General features: G+C 38.9%; 1 protein-coding gene across 2 annotated transcripts in view; it reads left to right on the top strand.

The window, feature by feature from the left end:
* The window catches only part of SVEP1 (sushi, von Willebrand factor type A, EGF and pentraxin domain containing 1), a 119,087-nt gene that overhangs the window by 37,540 nt on the left and 62,246 nt on the right, over positions 1 to 19,301 (top strand). The window contains exons 4-12 of one of the 2 annotated variants that reach the window (XM_014259511.2): positions 2,025 to 2,183; positions 2,421 to 2,600; positions 7,478 to 7,657; positions 11,963 to 12,160; positions 14,523 to 14,641; positions 15,864 to 15,993; positions 16,598 to 16,705; positions 16,929 to 17,060; positions 18,337 to 18,531. In XM_014259511.2, coding sequence (XP_014114986.2) covers positions 2,025 to 2,183; positions 2,421 to 2,600; positions 7,478 to 7,657; positions 11,963 to 12,160; positions 14,523 to 14,641; positions 15,864 to 15,993; positions 16,598 to 16,705; positions 16,929 to 17,060; positions 18,337 to 18,531 — 1,401 coding nt within the window. The remainder of the gene's footprint in view (positions 1 to 2,024; positions 2,184 to 2,420; positions 2,601 to 7,477; positions 7,658 to 11,962; positions 12,161 to 14,522; positions 14,642 to 15,863; positions 15,994 to 16,597; positions 16,706 to 16,928; positions 17,061 to 18,336; positions 18,532 to 19,301) is intronic. The other variant, XM_014259512.2, reaches the window with a different exon arrangement.

The raw sequence follows: 19,301 nt of genomic DNA, 5'->3' as shown, positions 1-19,301 counted from the left end.
TCTTGGATGCACTTCATCACTTTGTGCTGGATACAGTTTTAAAAAGGATGCACAGAGACCTTCACAAAGTGCCAGATGGAAATATTTCAGAGATTTCAGAGTAAGGCCTCTGAAACTCTGATCATCTAAAGCAGGAAAGAATATTTCAGGCATGTGATGTCCAAGATGGAAATTTCTGCACAAGAACAAAGGAAAGAAGTAGTAAAAGTCCAAGAAGATTGTTTTGGATGGGAAGAACAGGTGGATTATATAAAAGAGACTTTTTTCCCCCAGTACTTTCCTGAAAATCAAAAAAAAAATATTAAAAACTCCCATCTCTAAATCTGATTGGATTTTTCTGCCCTATTTGCTTCCTGAAATGCTTTGTTTTATACTTATATCCCTTACTGGACAGGCATTGTCATTGTCTCTTTAAAAGTGCATTTAAAATACAAATTTGTGAACCAAATTTCAGCACCCAAAATTGCCACTTTACTGGAATCCACTCCGTTGCTTTCTTCAAAAACACCACACAAAGTTTTCTGAAAAAACAACAAAAGTATTTTCTCTGGAAGCTGTCCAAAAAATCACCCTCCTTCTGGAAAGTGCCACCTGTTCATATTGGCTGTTTTTTGGGGGGTATATTCCATAAAACGTGCCTTATGAAAGTCAAATCTCTCATGATGGGTGAGGAAGAAGACTGGATTTTCTTTTGCCTTTGTTTTTTGGTATTTTTTTTCCAGTTGCCTAGAAGGCAGTAGGTTTTCGCTAGTAAGACAAGAGGCAGAGTATCTCAGCATCTAAGTCATAGAATAGACCAATACCTACCAAAGAAGAGGTTGATGCTGCCAGAATGTCTGAACTCCAGGAAATACAGCTCTGTAGGAGAGACCAGCTCCAGAAGCAAGGCACTCCTAACTGTGCAAGGAGGAAGTCACTTGAGGATGTTTATGGTTGTACAGTCCTTTATGCCATTCAGAGCTACATCAAATGGTACAAATTGGCTGAGGGGAGAGTATGAGAGCCTGACCTGCAGTCCGAAGGAGAAAATGTGGCCATTTTGTTGACACTTGTTATTGGAGTGAGAGCTTTTTTGGCTGGGTTTCAGTGTTTCTGTTGCATAACCTCCTCAGAATATTTCCTGAACTTTTCACTAGGAGTTACATTTCTCAGCACAAGTGTCTTTGTGTTCTTTTTCAAGTGGTAATCTGGTCAATCAAAATTTCACTTTAGCAGCACCTGTTGATTAGTCACTCCCCTGATTCACACATCTTATGAAAAAAAAAAAAATTTACAGTGATTTCCTGAAGAACAGAATTCAAGACAAAGAGCAGTAAGACCCAGAGCTATCAAGCCCATTTGAAGTTCTCTGATGAGAGGTGCCTTTTCCCTGTGCTTTTTCCCTGTGTTAGAAAACATCACCTGGATGTTTTTAAAGTTTGTGTGTGTAGGTGCACGGAATTAAAAATATGAAATGCAATATAAATGAGTGCAAAGGCTTCAAGGGGTAGTTGCTTTGATTAATTCCTTCATTATTTGTGCCTCTCACATTTTAGCATATCAAGTGTATTGATCATATATATCATAATGCATAAATCAAAGGCGGGGTTTTGCTGGCTTGTATTAGGGTTTTTTTTCTATGAATATGTATGCATTAAACATCTGTGTAGTTTTGAATGGTGAGGATTAAGTCTGAACTAATTTTTTAAACTTCTGAATCAAGAATGTCTTCATAAGTTCTCACAGGTTTTGTCAGTGAAAATCTGGTGTGTCCTCTGGGACTGGGTTTCTTTTCAAGATGATTAATTGTGGACACTTAATGTCAGCCCCCAGACAGCCACTATAGATAACTCCACCAAGTCTGGTAGGCATTAGTTCAAACCTCTTAAGAGCTCCACAGCACATAAAGTGGAGAATGCTCCTGCCTTAAGTGACACTGAATATATAAATGAATAATGTAAAAAGAGTAAAGCAACACACCTGAAAAAATATGCTAGAAGAAAGGTGAATGTCCTGAATTCCTTTCTGTTTTCTTTTGCTAAAAGCTTGTCCACCAGGAACGTACAAGCCTGAAGGTTCACCAGGTGGAATCAGCACTTGCATCTCATGTCCTGATGAGAATCATACTTCTCCACCAGGAAGTACATCCCTTGAGGATTGCACATGCCAGGAGGGATATCGTGCTGTAGGACAAACCTGTGAAGGTAAGTGTTTCCATCCAGGAACAGAATACCCCTGGAATGCACAATGCAGCAACTTGTTAATGAGATTTTGTGCTGTGAAGGACATGTCAAATTGCATGCAAGATTTTCTCTGTCACTCCAAACCAGCAAAAATGCCAAGGTGCAAGCTGAGCTAGAAATTTTAAAAGATTGTTTTCCTTCAGTGGCCCATTGCACTCCAGCTAGTAACCACTTTGTTGTGGTTGTTTAATTATTTAGTTGTTCACTGCCCTGAACTGAAGCCCCCAGAAAATGGTCACTTTGTCCAGAATGTCTGCAACAATTACTTTAATGCTGCCTGTGGAATCCGATGCAAAGCAGGATTTGATCTCGTGGGAAGCAGCATTCGGCTTTGTCAACCAAATGGGCAGTGGTCTGGATCAGAAGCTACTTGCAGAGGTATGTGCTTGAAAAGTAATTTTTCCATATTGTTTGTTCTTAGCAGTGGTTTTCTTGACTCACTACATGGTCGGGTGTGCGGATGTGATTCTGTTAGCCCTTGTGTGAAACAAAATTCCAAAGGTTGGCTGCCACCCCAATCACTTTGTTTTCTAAAAGGAGGATTTCTAGAACAGAAAAAGCAGAGCAAGATTTACTAGATGGGCAGTGTTTTTCAAGTGAATATACAGTCTCCTTCCTTCACCTCCTCCTCTTCACCTCTGTCTACCTAGTATCCGTGAATTTTTGTATCTACACTGTATAAATCCAGTGAACCTACCAAGTATTTAAATATGTAACAAGACCTTGCCACCTGGCTGGTTTAGATCATCCACCACACCCTCAGCATAGAGAGGTATTGGCATTGGAAGACATTAGCCATGGAAGAATTCCATGTGAATGGAACTCCTTATTTTCTTACAATTTCTTCTTACCAAATATAGGAAAGCCTGGGACTTGAGCAGGGTCTTCAGAAGAATTTTGAGTAGAATTTCAATAAGGAATGACTGACAATACCCTAGAAGTTCACTATAAAAGAGTGTCAGCCAGAAAAAAACAGAAGGTGTGAAAGGGAGGAGACACAAGAAAGAACATCCTGAAAAAGCATTATTTCTGGGTTTTCTGATAAGAACAGAGTTTTGATTCGCTACAACAAAACTGCCTGAGGTTGGGTTTTTGATGATTAGGATGAAAACTGGAATCCCATGCCTGTATGTCTGCCTGGTTTGTCTTCCAAGGAGAGAATCAAAAAAAATCAGATAGAAGCCCTTTTCTCCTCAGCAGCCACAAGATGCAGCTCAGCATGTTTAATTTGATTTGAATGCCCTTGGCATTAGTGTGCTGCACTAGAAGCTGGTAAATAAAAAAACACCATTTCATTCTGTAACTCTTGTCCTGGCCTTGTGTTCAGGGAAAAAGGCAGGATTGATCTTTGAAGGAATTAGCACTTTATGACAGTACAGCAAACACTACAGCCCTGAAAGAAATAGCAGCTTATAGTTCTGAAAGGAGGAATCTGAGCTAGAGATCAGTCTCTCAGGACATTCTTCATGTAGCAGTTTACTTCAACTTAGATTTATAGGAACTTTCTTCAAATAATCCCAGAAATATTAGGTTTCCTTTTTAGCTTCCAGTGACAAGAGGAGGAGGTTTCAATAGAAAATTAATTGCTGGCCAGTACTATGAGGGTATCTTGGGTAGCAGAACTTAGAGCCATGGACTTTCCAGCAGTCAAAACTTAGGCTGAAGCATGCTGCTTCAGGCAGACTGGGATACTGGGAGAGAGCACCCTCTGTCCAAACCTCTGTCACACAGGCTGCCTTTGTGCAAAAAATCTAGGAAAAGCTGCAGTCAGCAACAAAGAAGGGATCCTTCATCTTCTCTTTCATGGAGAAATGGAAGATTCCAGGACTTGAAAATCCTGCTGCACCATTTAAAGGAATTCTCCTATTTGGTGTTGGGGTGTGATCTTTCTTTAACAGGGAATTTGGAAGGTGAGGGGAAAGTCTGCCTTGAGATACTGTCTTGATATTGAGCTAATATCCTTTGAAGCGTTGGAAGGATATATTTTTCCTTTGTTTGTGCCGTTGTCCATCATACTGAAGACTTCCAATTTGAAAAAAAAAAAAAAAAAATCAAAAATCCCACTGTTACATGTGTTGGATCTGCTAGTCTTGATTCACTCAGACTATGAAAGGGTGCAAGATCAAAGGCATGGTTTATAGCTGTCTTGTTAATCCCAAGAGTATTTTATCACATAAATTAGGAAAAGGAGAGTGAAGGGAAATCCTTTTCCACTGCTTTGGATTTTGACATTAAATACTCCTCAGTTCTTTTGCTAGCTAAAATCTGCTATGCTATTAGAAAGTGATTAATGCAATCATATGTCATGCAATTAACAGTGACCCAGGGGAAAAAAACAACTGCAAACCATATATTTAATCCAGAAAAAAAAATTCATGAGGAGAAACCCCAGAGCAAGCAGAATATACTGTTATTGTTGTTGCTGTTTTCAATGGCTTGATGGAAGTGTTTCTTGCTCATGGAGAATGTGTTACTGATAAGAGGATGGGTTGGTTTAATGTGGGTTTAACATGATGGGTTTAATGCTTGGAACCATGACTGAGGTAACATGAGCTCTGGTACAGGTTTCTGCCAGAGCCCTGCTGAGACACTGAGTAAGAGTGAACACTGAAACACTTGAAGAAGCAAGAGCACTACATCCTTCCAGAAAAAATGGCTAGACAGCAGGTAGTGAAGGGACTGCCTTCTCTGTAGGCACATTAACATTGACAAGAGCCTCCTCAGTGCTCTTAGTTCATTCAGGCTTCCTAAGTAGTAGAGTTTGGTAGAATTTACCTCTTTTTACTGCAGATTGGGTATTTCTACTTCTGTATAAACCTTAAATGAGAAAGCCTACTTCCTTGTGGATAAAGCACGTGAGATTCAGCTGTAAATATGTTTTTCCTGCTCCCCCTACTAGAGTTAAGTCACTGCATATTATGAAGCTGCTCTGAAGCTGAGGGTGCCTCACAAAATGAGCATTTCAAAATTGTTTTTAAACACACTTCCTAAAGAATGCCTGTGTGTATGCAAGCACAAGAGTAGTAGTACCTTTGAAAAGTAAACATGAAACAATGGTAATATAAAGATATATTAGGTACACTTGGATGGCTTATTTTCCTTCTTTCTTATCCCATATACATAGGTTTTGGTACTTTTTTTCCACTTAGGTGCCGCCACAGCTGTTCAAAAAAAAAAACCCACAACATTATTTAATGTGTGTTGATAGTAGCTTTCAGAGACTGTGTAGTTACTGGTAATTACAGAGCTGGCTTGCATTTGAAGCAGATTCTCATTTCAGCCTACATGCCCATTAATTAGTTTGAGGTGTCTAGTGGTGTCCACTTATGTGCAATTGCTGGGGAAAGGAGAGGCTGCCAAGTTGGTTTCCCTTTGAGTGCATTTGTAGAGGAGGTCGTGTTTTGCTTGCTGCCTGGCAGGAACAAGATTAGGTTAATTGGTGAAAGCAGCTTCCCAAATCAAAGCAGAGAAGCAGCTCTCTGAAACCACCCATCATCAGAGGTTGTCCTGCCAGCAAGGTAATCAGAAGCTGTGGAAAACAATCAAGTGAGAACTGAGTTCCTCTTGTGAGGAAGGGATGAGAGGCTGGGAGAGCTGGACCTGTTTAGCCTGGAGAAGACTGAGAGGGGGTCCTATCAAAGTATATAAGTGTCTGAAGAGGAGGGAGCCAGGCTCTTCTTGGTGGTTCCAAGCAGTAGAACAAGAGGCAATGGGGCAGGAACTGATACACAGCAAATTCCACCTGAGTATAAGAAAGAACTTCTTTACAGTGACAGTGACTTGAGCACTGGAACAGGTTGCCCAGAGAGGCTGTGGAGTCTCCCTCACTAGAGATACTCAAAACTGTCTGGACACAACCCTATACAATGTGCTCTGGGATGACCAATGTAGAGCAGAGAGGTTGGACCAGATATGCTCCTGTGACCCCTTCGAACCGCATTCTGTGATTCTAGGAGTTTAAGGAACTGCTGTCTTCTTAGTCATGTTTTTGAGCAATTACACCATTTACCCATATGTGTTTTTTTCAGTTTTAAATCAGAGTTTTCCACTCATTTTGGAAAGCCAGTAGCTGGTTATTGGTGTATCATCATCATCACATACTCATGTCCAGACGGTTTAGTTGCTTGAGGGACCCAAAGGCCAGGCAGTGTGTATGTAGTTCAAAGTTTTGTCTGGGAGGGACCAAGGACACAAATGCTGGAGCATGGCATCCTAGCTGAAAAGGATCTGCACTGAAAAGGCAGTACAAAGGAAAGACGTCCTACTATAAAATCTTGGGTTATGACATTGAAACATGAGGACATAAACCCAGGTCATACCATTGCTACATTTTTCTTACTACAAGAGGTAACTTACTTTCTTCTGGGATCTGTCTTAATTACGGAGTAGCTTTGTGCTAGATTGCATCATCAGGATTCAACAGTAAAACTATAAGACAATCTGATGATTGTACTTTACTTCTCTGCTTCCCTTTCTGCACAGGAAACATCATACACATCTTGCACAGGACTGCATTCTCCTTGGAAGTACATTGCTTTCAGTGTTTGCAAGGCATTACAGGAGAAAAGTCTCTGTTCTGAGCAGCAGCCAGGACTGTCTCCATGCCTGACACCTGAAAGGGTCTCTTTGTCTCAGTAACAATCTGATTTTTTCCTTTTCATCTCTCATGGACCTGGTATACAAGCCATATAAATGGTTTGTATTCCTTCCTCCTTTCTCTGTCTCCTCCAGCATGCTGAGCATCTTCTCTTCTTGCCGAGGCTTACACATGTCTATATTCTGTGAATACAGTCCACAATGCCTGAGAAAATTCCTGAGTACCAGGACACTCTCATCCAACCTGTTTATAAGCTCTTATCCTGTTCCCTGGTATGTACTCAGCCCATACCAGTTTGAAATCCCTCCAAAAGTCTCAGATGTTGTTGGAGACTAGAAACTCCTAAGAGCACACACTTTTCCACAGGATTCCATTTGTGTGCAGCTGTTTTGAAGGCTGATAGACATTACCAGCTCAGGCTGAACATTGTGTACCAGTGTTGCACAGTTAGTTTGTTAGTTAGAACGTATGTCATATCTAGGTGAGCTTGGAAGTGTGTGCCCAACCTCATACATTCTATGTAAGAGTGTTTCAAGAAGGTATCAAGCCTTTGGAAAAAATCTGTGCTCTCTCTGTGTTCTCCTACCGCTGAAAAACTGGGCAGAGTAGTGTAACTCCACTGTGCTGAGAGTGAGCTGGTGTTTTTTTCCCTTTGCAGTTCGAACATGTCCCAGACTTCAGTCTCCTCAAAATGGACACATTAATTGTTCAACAGCTGATATTTCCTATAAGACAGTATGTTTTGTGACCTGCAATGAGGGCTATGAAATTGAAGGAAACAGCAAACTCACCTGCCAGGGAACCTCTCAGTGGGATTCAAAGGAACCAAAGTGTGTGGGTAGGTATCTGATCTAACTCTGTTCATGTTAGAGTGCAGCCTTTTCTGACATGCTCTCACAGGGGAGAAAGTCTTCATATTTTAATAACTGGTGAAGCTAGGATAAAAATGAGAATTTGCCTATGGATGCTTTATACAACTCTTAGAAGTTGGGGAAGGGCAAAGGAATTTGTAAATGGAGAAAGTGGACAAATTATAATTTAAATACAACGTGGAATACTGATTACTGAAAGGCTGTTGTATCTCCTTAGTGTCAGACACTGTCACACAGCAAGAAACAGAAGCAGTAGGTCTAGGGATTAAACATGAACAACCAGCAGTTTGAGTTACCATCATAAAGCTAAAGCTGATCTGCAGGCAAGGGCTAGTTTGTGTTAGCCAGGCACTGAGAGTGCTGACTAAAGGTGCAGCAGTTGTCATTTCCACTGGACTCACAGCAAGGAAATAAGAGTTTACACAAGTTAGGAGCTAAGCACCTCCGAGTTAGGATTCAGAGGTCACACCAGCTGTGCAGGGATATGTGGGCATGTGTTGCTATTCCAAAAATCAAGGACTGTATTTTTCAGAATTATCTGTTTAGGACTGGTGACAGGTATTGAATTAACTTTGAAAAACATCACGATGAAATACAGTTGAAACACTGCCAAGCATAGACTGAAGAAAGAAAAAAAGTACAAGTCCAAAGTCCAGCAATAAAGGAGTTGATCCAGTGCTGACTAAAGTGAGGGTGAAGTATATGTCACCTGGATCCAGTAAAAGCAGTGCCAATAGGGTGACTTCACTTGAACCTCTGGCTATTTCTTTACAACAGTAAATTATTGCAGTCTTAAAAATGTGGACTTTGTGTGAGACAAGCTTAAATTTCTAACTCTAAGTACATTCTCTGAAAATATGAAAATAATCCACAAGAATTAATTTAACAAGACAGTTTGCTGAGAGATCCTAATCTTTCTTCTGTTAAAATCAGTGGAAAAGCATCAATTAACTTCAAAAGGAAGGGACTCTGAAATCCGGTTGGCATATTATAATTAGAAGATTAACCATACTCATCAGTTGAATTCATCCTTCCTAGCTTAGCATTTTGATTAATAAAATCCAGCTCTACTCTCTATCAGAAGATTTCTTCATACCATGCAATATTGCCTCAATTCCTGGATTACCCATGGCAATATCTTATTTTTGCTGAGTCTGAAAAATTTAGCAAGAAAGTTACCTTTGATTGTCAGAAAGGAAAGAGTGTAAGCTAGGAAGCATCTCTGCTGCTTCTCATTGTGACAGGTCTTTAGAACAAGCTTGCTGAAATTCTGGCTCAACATAAATATGTGGAGTTGTATTCAGGGAAAGGTGTAAATGAGAACACCAATATAGTATCCTCCTCTTGAAGATTGAAACTACCCTTTGTACATGTTTTCTGAATGATCATCATTGCCATGGAGGTATTGTCTGTTTATTTTTAGTCCAAATAGCTCCAATTATTTACAATCTGCTATATAAAAGCAGATAATCTAGCAGGAAATTCTGCTAGATTTAGGCATTTGCAATTAATAATTTATTAATTTCATATCCTTCTGTTAGAAAACTGAAACGGAGTTGTCTTCAGTCTGTTACCTTGAAACAGACTTCTTGGACCTCAGCGTATCCTTCTAGCTAGTTTTCTGAATGCTTTTCAGTTTGATTGCTCATCAGTGCAATGTTTGCCATATTTGCAAGTTAGCTCACTGAGACTGTAGCACAGCCATGTGTAACCATAATTGACACTGTACCATAACATTTCCTGGATTGTTTACAGTCACTTCTGTGGTGTCTGTTTAGTGCATCTCTTTCCAAGAGACTGGAAGGTAATGCAAGTTTGGATATTACATATGTTTTAAATTTTTGTCTTTTTCATTAAAGGTATTGTTAGCAATGAGCTACTTCTGGGGAAGCTACATATATTTTATAGGTGGTTGACAAACAAGATACCTGCTGAAAAGTGAAGCTTTGTCATTTGTCCCCTTTAGGGGGGAAGAAACAAAACCAGGAAAGTTCCATTGCCATGCTCCTGTGTTTCCCACCTACTAGCAAAAGTTTAATATCAATCACTTTAAAATCAATAAATTATGCAAGATGCTTTTCTCCTTTCTTTGTTCAAGGTTTAGTGAAGTAAAAATACAAATGACATCCAGGGTGTTGATGCCATCTAGCGTTGAAAGAATTACTAGTTCATAGTTCTGATTGCAGCTGACCAGATTTTTTTCCTGAAACAATCTTGGCAAAGGAATTGAAAGGAGGAGGCATGATTTGCTTTGTAATCTCATTTGTCAAGTTCCTTTTGATGCTGAGAATTATAATACAGTGTTGTGTTTCATCATAGGTGGTTGCAGGTGAAAGTGGGTTCTTGTGTCTCCTTAGAAATAGTTCTTCTCTATTAATTCCCTATCAATATAACTAATGGCATGGATATCCCTCTACCCATAATGAATTCCAGACTTTTGGATCAGCTTGATCAAATTCTGGAGTTGAGCACAAAAGAGTCTAAACAACTCTATTACAGCTGCTTTTCCTGTCCTACTTAAAAGAAATTCTTTTGTGCTGGTTATACCAAATTTTATCCTGATTTTCGTCAGACATTTCAGGATTCTGCTTTACTTAGACTTTTCTAGTATAGCTGGATGTGTCTCAAGCAAGAGGCCCAGCTGTTTTTGCTTCCCAGAGAGCTGCAACTTTCTCTGCTTTTCATGCTTACATGTTTCAGTTTCTCTTCTTGTTCCTAGAGTAACATACATTTTACTGCTTTTAGCTTGCCTCTACAAATACTCTACAATACAAATACAGTATTTAAAATTTGTGATCTTTTTGCTATTTGTCAGTTACCTGCATGCGGTTAGCAAGCAAAACTTAGGGTTTAGGTTTTTTTTTTCCTGATGGAATTGTTCCACCTTGCATAGCTAGCAATATCTGCCTGAACTATACAAATGTGTTAGAAGTGTTTGTGGCCTGTGAGTCCTATTGAAATGAGGTGCAGTTACTAATTGCTTGGGCTTTTAAACATTTCATTATTGAGTGTTTAAATTTCAGGAAATACACAGAATGCTTGGAATCTTTAAATTTGTTTCATGCATAAAAAACAGTTTTCAGTTACTTGCTGCATGTTTTGGGAAACGAGAGGAGAGGAAAGGAATGTGAAGTATTTTGAATGTGATTCACTTATGTGTCATTAAACCATTGCTAAGAACTCAGTAGAGCTTCCCTTCTGTGTAGCTGGGTTGGGTTATTTTTTGTGTTCTCTTGGTATAAAGACCCATCTGATTTTTACACTGACAAGTTATAAAAAGTTTTCTGTATACTTATACAAATTATAGTCTTCTTCCCCTGAGTAAGGAACCATTTTTCTTGTGTGTTTGCCTGTTAGCTGTTGTAAGAAACAGTACTGAAAGTGTACAAACCACATCCATGAGATACCCCTTTTTGCCCTCTTTGTTAATGTCCCCATATTTGAAGTAAAAATAACATTCCTAAAAACAACAGCTTAAGAATGGAACAAAGCTTTTGTGAACCTGTTTAAATACATCATGGTTTTTGCTTTGATGAAAGGGGTCTTCAGGATTTATAGTGAACCCTAGTAATGAAATAGTTCAAAACTTCCATTTTAAACCTTTAAGCAACCATCAGCCCGTCCTGATTTTACAGAGCTCTGCTTCCTATGATCACTCTGAGTTTTTCCAGCTGTTTTGAGCACAGACAAGACCAAGTCCGATGTCATTTGGTTTGGAATGCAGTAAGCAAAATCATGTGTCATATCCCTAACCTATAAAGAGTTCATGGTAGAGTATCCTTCTTCTTCTCCCTTTCTTATTTCAAGATAGAGTATAGAAGATGTAGAAAGCTACAGATACTTCTTCTAGTCTCTCTCTCTCTCATGCTATGGTCTAGTTTTCATAGAAGCAAGGAAATGCAACTGCAAAGCAAGCATGAAAGATGATGTTGTAAGGAAAAGAAGAAAAGGGAAAAAAAAAAAAAGGCTAATCTAGAGAGTGAGATATAGTGGATGTGCATGAAAATTACCACATTTCTATTTCAATGAAGAGTGTGAGCAGGGAAACAGAAGACCTGATAAACTGGCTGCTGTTTACTTTAGTCAGAACTGAAAGCCAAGTAGCAAAGTTGCATCAGGTTGTAATGTTTTGGTGCACTCATACGCCTAAAGACTCTTGAAAAGACTGTGAACTTTGTGTTCCCACTGATTGTCCATATGACTTTATTTGCAGGTTTGTTTGAATGTGTCTTTTGGTTCTGTCTAAGTCATGTTCTACTGCTTTCTTGCAGAAAAGCGTTGTCCCATCCTCCAGAAACCAGCAGGTGTGACAGTTCTCCCTCCCACATGTGGGCTGGAGCCCACCATTTCTGGGACTGTGTGCCAGCTGAGCTGTCCCCAGGGATTCATCCTGTCTGGAGCTAGAGAAGAAATAAGGTGCATTTCATTTGGGAGATGGAGTGCAAACATCCAGGAAGCTCTGTGTAAAGGTAGAGACCAGTACAAAATCATGTCTGTGTATACATGAGTGCAGAATTGAAGGGAAGCACACAGCAAATAACTGAGTGAGGGCAGGCTTCAGCTGGGGAAAGCACAACTTAAACAGTGTGTAAGAAGTATTGCCTGTACATTTACAGTTTGCCTGTCAGATTTACTTGTACCTTGTAATAAAAATGTGGAGTTCAGAGGTCCCCTGAGTGTCCCCTTGTAGTCATCATCATCAAATGCCTTTCCTGGGCTCCATCTCTCAGTTGCTAGGAAGCTGCCTGCTAAAAGGTGTGACATGCAGGTAAATTTGGAATTTCAAAGTAGAGGTGAAAGCTCATAGCTTAAAGATATTCAAAATGGAACCCACACTTCTAATAAGATAATAATGGTAGTACTGTCCTTACTGGTTTAGCACAAGTTTATGTAAACTCTGTGGCCAGAGCAGAGCTGTACCAGCTGTGTAAGCCCTGGCTGATAGATAGACTATAGAGAAATGTTCATTTTGGTTGTCTTTGAGTGGCTATGGCTGTTGACATGCCCCAGGCAACAATGCACAAGAGTTAAGGCCAAAATTCACTAACACCAAGTGTATTGGCTGACAGAGTGTAAAGTTGAGCAGAAGACAGTGACATGCATTTCAGTATGGTTCTGCCATATTTACCCACCTCTTCCAGAAGTGTTAGGTTATTTATTCCCTTACACACATGGATAACTGAACTGGGAAGGGTCTGGCTTTGGATTATAGTAGGATAAAAACAGAAGTTTTTCTGGGAATATGCTCTTCACCTCTTCATGAACTATTGTGCTCTGAGAATTATTTCTTCCCCCCAAAACTGGGGCCCTTGCCAGCCACTGGGTGGTGGAACAGTACAAAAAACTTACACCAGTCATCATTCCGGTCACTACAGAAACTGAGGCTTTTTTTCTCTGTACAGGCCAGGAAGATTTTGTCTCTCTCTTTAAACATACTGTTTCCCATTTGGTGATGTACCACATTGTTTTTCTGAATCTCTTGTGTAAACCTGGGCCAAACCACAGTTTTTAATATTTGATGGGATCCCAGCACCAGCTGAAGTGTTCAGATCAAGATAAAATGGCATGGCTTGGGTTCAAGCTTTTAGATATTAGCAGTGCAGAAACCCCTAATGTAGGAGGCAATGAGAAACTCTGAAGTTTATTCTTTTTGAGTAAGAATGAACAGTTGTATTTCAATTGTTTGTTTCTTGTTATTGTCTTTCTCTGTTTTGCTGCCAGCATATTTGGCCAGTTCAAAAGAGCCATTTTCTTTCTGATTTATTTATTATTAGTCTTTCTAGAGAATTTCACTTTTAAATGGAATTTGCCCCAGCCTGAAGGCTGTGGTCAAGGGAGTGTGAACCATAAGTGGCAGTTATTTATAAGAGTGCATTTCTAATACAATTTTCATTTGAATGGGTTCAAAGGAAGGCAAAAATCACATGTATTTATTGCTTTGCATTCTTAATTATGTAATTTAATTGCCTGAGTTATGTTTTTACTGGAACTATTTCATAATAAAAATAAAAGTGATATCAGTTCTGAGTTGTTTCAAAGCCTCTTGGGCATAGATGAGTTCAGAGCCAAATGTGTCCTTGTCTTATCATTCTAGAGACCATTTATCAAGCACTACAGTGATAAAGTCCCCTGACCACAAATGTTTTGTGAGGCCCTGTGCCAGGGAACTGAAGAAGCACTTCAAGATTGTCAGAGAAACTTGAGGTGTAGTAACACACCGCTTGTTGGTGGTGGTGTTACCCATATTGTACCACCAGTCCTCTGGAACCATCTGGCATTGTCACATGTCACAAGAAGACTCCATTTGTCCTACATAATACCTTGTAACAGGAGCTTATTAAGGAACATTTCCAGCAACTGCTGCCTGAATTCTTGACATTGCTACTTTTAAGTCAGTTCCACAGCATGGTCCAGGGAATTTGAGTCACTATTGTCTTGTTCATGGTATCTATATCATGTCACAAATACTTCCAGGATTTTTAGTCACTGATTGTCAGAAACAGCTGTTTTCATCTGCATGTGTCTGAACAGGGAAAGGATAGAGAAGGAGTGTATGGGTAATAAAAAAAACCAAATGTATTCTTATTATTTATTATTTATTGGTTTTATGTAGAAACCAGAATATCATTGTGCTCAGTGATAAACAAAAATACAGCAAAAATCAGTCCTTTCTGCGGGAGAATTTACTATTCATGTGTGAATCTCTAGGCAAGAATTACAAAGGGGCAGAGGAAAATATGTACATATTCCAGGCAGTAAGAAAAAGAGTGGTTATAAGGTTTTACTTCTGTGATACCACATATAAAACCAAACCGTCTTTTTCTGGTTTAGATATTGAAGCGCCTCGGATTCACTGCCCAGACAATATTGAGACTGTGACTCTGGAACACCATAACTCTGCTAATATCAGCTGGCAGGTACCAACAGCTGAGGATAACTCTGGTGAAGAGGCAAGTCAAAATCTTTATCTATTTAACTGGAGTCAGTCTTTCTGATTTCAATTAATTTTATAATCCACTGGAACTTCTTTCTTCTGATAAGCAGAAGAAAAATCTCCTAGAAAGTTTGTATCTTGAGAATTCAGCATTTTCGGTCTTGATTAGTTATACAGTCACAGGGTACTGCATAGAGTTTCAGTGTGTAAAACCTCATATGGTTAATTTATGTGGTCAAAAGAAAGAATGTGCCCTTGTTTATAATATGAAGACAGCTGCTTTAAAAATGAGCACTTAGAATGTGAATAAGTTTAATAAACTCATCTCAGAAGGAACTAAACCAGTTCATTAATCTAAGGGGCTAACAAGTACACACTGTGATAAGTAAAAACTAATTTCAGCTTCCTGGGTGAGAAAGAGAAATCTGATTTTCCTGTGCAAAGTTCAGAAATGTGCCCATTGGCTACTATACATGTCGGGGGGTCTGGAAATGGAGCTACCAGGAAAACTTGCTCCAGAGCTGTTTCATGAAGAGCAACATTCCCTGCAGGCTCAGGCATGATCAAGTTACAGCAACTGAATGCTTTATCAGGAGTCAGCAGAGGAGCAGTGCGTCTCTGTGTGCTTTTAATGCAGGAGTTGTTTGCACTAGGAAACTGAGCGATCACAGTAAAAGAGATTTAAGTTCACACATCATTTTCTGTGGAATAGCTATGGCCAGTTACTATAGCTCTGCTGACACAGGGAACTATAGAAGCCAGGTGCCATACTGAAGCATCTGTGGGCTATTAACTCATACACATGCATAGATTAAAACTGGGTATGTAAGTACTTAGGGCCCACAAATGTCTGCTCCAGTCCTCTCCCAGGTCTGCTGCCCTTGCAGCAGCAGAGAATTGTAATCAGACAATTCTAAGCTGACACAGTGTGCCTTCAGTCCCATTTGACAAAGAAGGGTCAGTATGGAATCTTCTTAATGCAAAGTGCTGTAATCTGCACCAGTTCAGAGTCCACATCCTGACTGGGGAAATCCCTGTTGCTGTAAAGAAGGCAGACTTGAAAAGGGACATAGAGGACTCTGCTGTAGAGTCCATCCTCGTAATATTAAAAGGTTATTTGCATTCAGCATGAACGGGCTTGTCATTGAAGGATACTATTCTGTCCACTATTTGAAACATGAATATCATGATTAGTAACCAGCTTTGGCTTTTAAATGATGGGTGTTTTCCTATCACAGGTCTCAGTTCATGTTACCCCTGCTTACATACCACCATTTCTTCTCCCAATTGGCGAAGTTGACATTACTTACACAGCAACTGATAAGTCAGGCAATGAAGCAAGGTGCACATTCAATATCAAGGTTATTGGTAAGTGCTGGTAAAAATCACTGTTATGTCTGAACCTTCTTATTTGTGCAGAGATTGTGAGTCATAGTAGCCTTTACGTGTGCAGTTACAAGCCCAGGAGTATTGTCCTCTCCATAAAGGCTTTGCATATGTGCAGTCACTGATTGCAATGTTCAGTTTGGGGTGTATTTTATTCTGCTGTCCTTTCTGACTCCTAAGATTACTCTTCATAGTGGTTTATTAAATGTTTTATTGTGTTGTCAGTTATCGCCTTCATCACAAATCTCTATTTAATTCTTTAATGACTCTAAGAAATTTTCCAAAGTCCACACATATTACTGATGAAAATCATTATTCAAGGATTTCTGTCAGACAGTTGTGTTATTCAGGAGTCCTGCAGGTAGGCCAAGGTTTGCTCTGTAGAAGGCAAACACTGCAGAAACCATGCATTCAGCAGAATAATTACTCTTACCTGTTTGCTCAGGATGTTCCAATTGCAGCAGCTTCCAAGTGTGCACCTTTGCTGTATCTTCCAATATGAAATTAAAGCTGCTGTTCTGGTTATAGATGCTATTTGAGTGTAGTTCTGTAAGCTAATGTCACGCCGTCCTTTCAAATTCTGCAGACACAGAACCTCCTGTAGTTGACAGATGCAGATCTCCACCACCCATGCAAGCAGCAGAGAATGACTACCCAGCAACATGGGAAGAACCAGAATTTTCAGACAATTCAGGTGAGATAGTGCTCCCCAAAACATACATGTAACAGTGGAAGGCTAAGGAACTCCACCTGTTTACCCTTGATCCCTTGGAGTTTGAGATTTGCTGAGGTTCCTCTTACTTAGTTATTTTTAAGGACATATAATTTTGAAGATTTGCTGCCTTTTCCTTTTGTCAGGGTTGGCTATGAGCAACACTCTTTCATTTACTGATGCTTTTAACTTTTAACTCTTCTAGGCGGTCCACTGACTGTCACTAGGAGTCATGCACCTGGAGATCTCTTTCCCAAAGGAGAGACAACAGTCCAGTACACAGCTGTAGATCCTTCTGGCAATAACAGGACATGTGAGATCCACATTGTCATCAAAGGTGTGTTTTTCTTCAAATTCTGGCCAAGACCTGGCATTGTTTTAGCTGAATATCATGAAGGATACAAGATTGCTCCACCTCCTCGTTCAGTTATTCCCATTTCATACTGAGGTTACTTGAAGGCGGTCAAAATATTTTCTCGTACCAACAAATAAATTGTCTATGGCTGAAGTGGCACAGCAGTGAATTTGGTTCTATAAATTCAAATTATGTATAAAAACATTGAAATTATGATTCATTAAGCAGTAAAACTTATAGTTTTTGCAATAACATGTGAAATGTATTAATAGTTGTTACTCAAATCTTGTTTCAAATCTGTGTTAAAAAGAAAATTTTCTTCCAATTTTTCTCTAATTACATGCAAATACTGCAGCAGATAACAAAGCACTCTAGATTTTGAAATATGCCTATACCTATAGATGTACTACTGTATTTTGTTTATTGCATAGACATCTCTTCCCCATGATTCCCTTTCTCATTAAAAATCTATACAATAATTTGGCAGATAAATTATTAATAATGAAAAATCTACTTTATATCTGCTTTCTACTTTCTATGTCTCAGTTGGACATCAGTGTAAAAATATCTGTCAGTGAAGGGAGAATTTAAAATCATGCAGACTGGAATTTTGGTTCTAGCTTTCAGGAAAGGTAAGTTGCAAATGAATGTGCTAGTCTGTGATTCGCTCTAAATCTTAGCAAGGACCAGCCAGTGCTTAGAACTGGCATTGTTATCAAGGTCTATACCATCTCAGACTTTTTGTGGTTCACTGTTTGTGACATAGTATTTACAGACATGCACAACTTCCTTCACAGCTGGCCTGAAAAATGAGTCATAGCTGAGGTTATGAGGTTATCCTAAGATGATTCTAACTAATTCATACGTTGTTGCAATGTTGCAGAAAACTTATTATTGCATAATATTTCGTTTCAGAATTCAAGATGTAATATAGTTTACTAGAATTCATTGTATAAATTTTGTGTGAAAATTTAGATGGATATTTTAGATTATTTTAATAAATAGTTTTTCATATGTATAACATTTTTTTAAGTCTTCACGTTTCTAGTTTTCCAATTGCAATGGCAGAATTTGAGAGTTATTTAGCAGTAGCCTGATCCCGACTTTATAGATATAGCAAATAATACTTCCATATGCTTCAACAGAGGCAAGATCAAGTCAATACTAGGTACTTTTGGAAATCCTGTCAGTGCTGTTTTCATGCAGGATCACTTATTTCACCACATTAATCAATATTTAAATATTTGTGTTTTCATAGGTTCTCCCTGTGAAGTTTCCTTTGAGCCTGTGAATGGTGATTTTATATGCACATCAGATGAAGCAGGAGTTAATTGCTCATTGCACTGTGCAGAAGGTTACAGCTTTGCAGAAGGATCAAGTGAAAACTACTATTGTGCATATGATGATGGTCTCTGGAAGCCACCTTATTCTCCAGAGTGGCCTAGCTGCTCTTGTAAGTCTTACTGTTACTAAAATGAATCTATAACTCATGAAACACTATATTTATTGATAAAGCAAGTGAAAATATTGTAGACAAACTGACTTCTATTTAATTATAAAAAATATTCTTTGTCCTCTGCCTCTGGCTTGTTACAAATATTGTGAAATAATGCTTGGAAGTCTGTAAAGATGTTATTTCAGAAGCTGTCTAAACCACAAAAATAGCTGTGAATTTCAGTCCCAGGAAACACAAAATAGCAAAGATGGCAAAGCAAACAGGTTAATTGAAACAGTTTGCTAACACTATCAGTGTCATTTTAATAGGAATACAACGGTCTTTGCAATTTACTGATTGAAATGCGTAGTGTGTGCTGTGCTTACATTTCTAATTACCACCAGATTAGAAGAGTTTATGTGTTTTCTTTGAGAAGTACACATGCAAAACTTCAGTGCTGGAATTTTCCATGTTTGCACATTTTTATAATAAATGTATTAGAACTACATTTTAAGCCAGTCTTGCTACCATGTTGCATCCACTTCCTTCAGAGTCAATTTCTTGGTTTGAGCAATAAAAGATCAGTGTTTCAGCTATGAACAAATGAAAGTTTTGTTTCAGAGCTACCAATTCAAAATCCATAACTTGGACACTTTTGAACTTTGCTTAATTTCTGGATAAGAATTTTTGTATTTAGTCTAGCAGCATTAGTAATAAGGCTTTTATATTTATTGCTTTCCTCTCAGAAGCTGGCAGAGAGTTTAGTTGACAGTTCATAGGTTTCTTCC

The sequence above is a fragment of the Pseudopodoces humilis genome, chromosome 4 (genome assembly GCF_049639895.1).
Source record: "Pseudopodoces humilis isolate 2021_Gansu_Grassland_sample_001 chromosome 4, ASM4963989v1, whole genome shotgun sequence".
Classification (NCBI taxonomy): Eukaryota; Metazoa; Chordata; class Aves; order Passeriformes; family Paridae; genus Pseudopodoces; species Pseudopodoces humilis.
The sequence above is the reverse complement of the archived record's forward strand: the minus strand, read 5'-3'. Positions and strand labels throughout refer to the sequence as shown.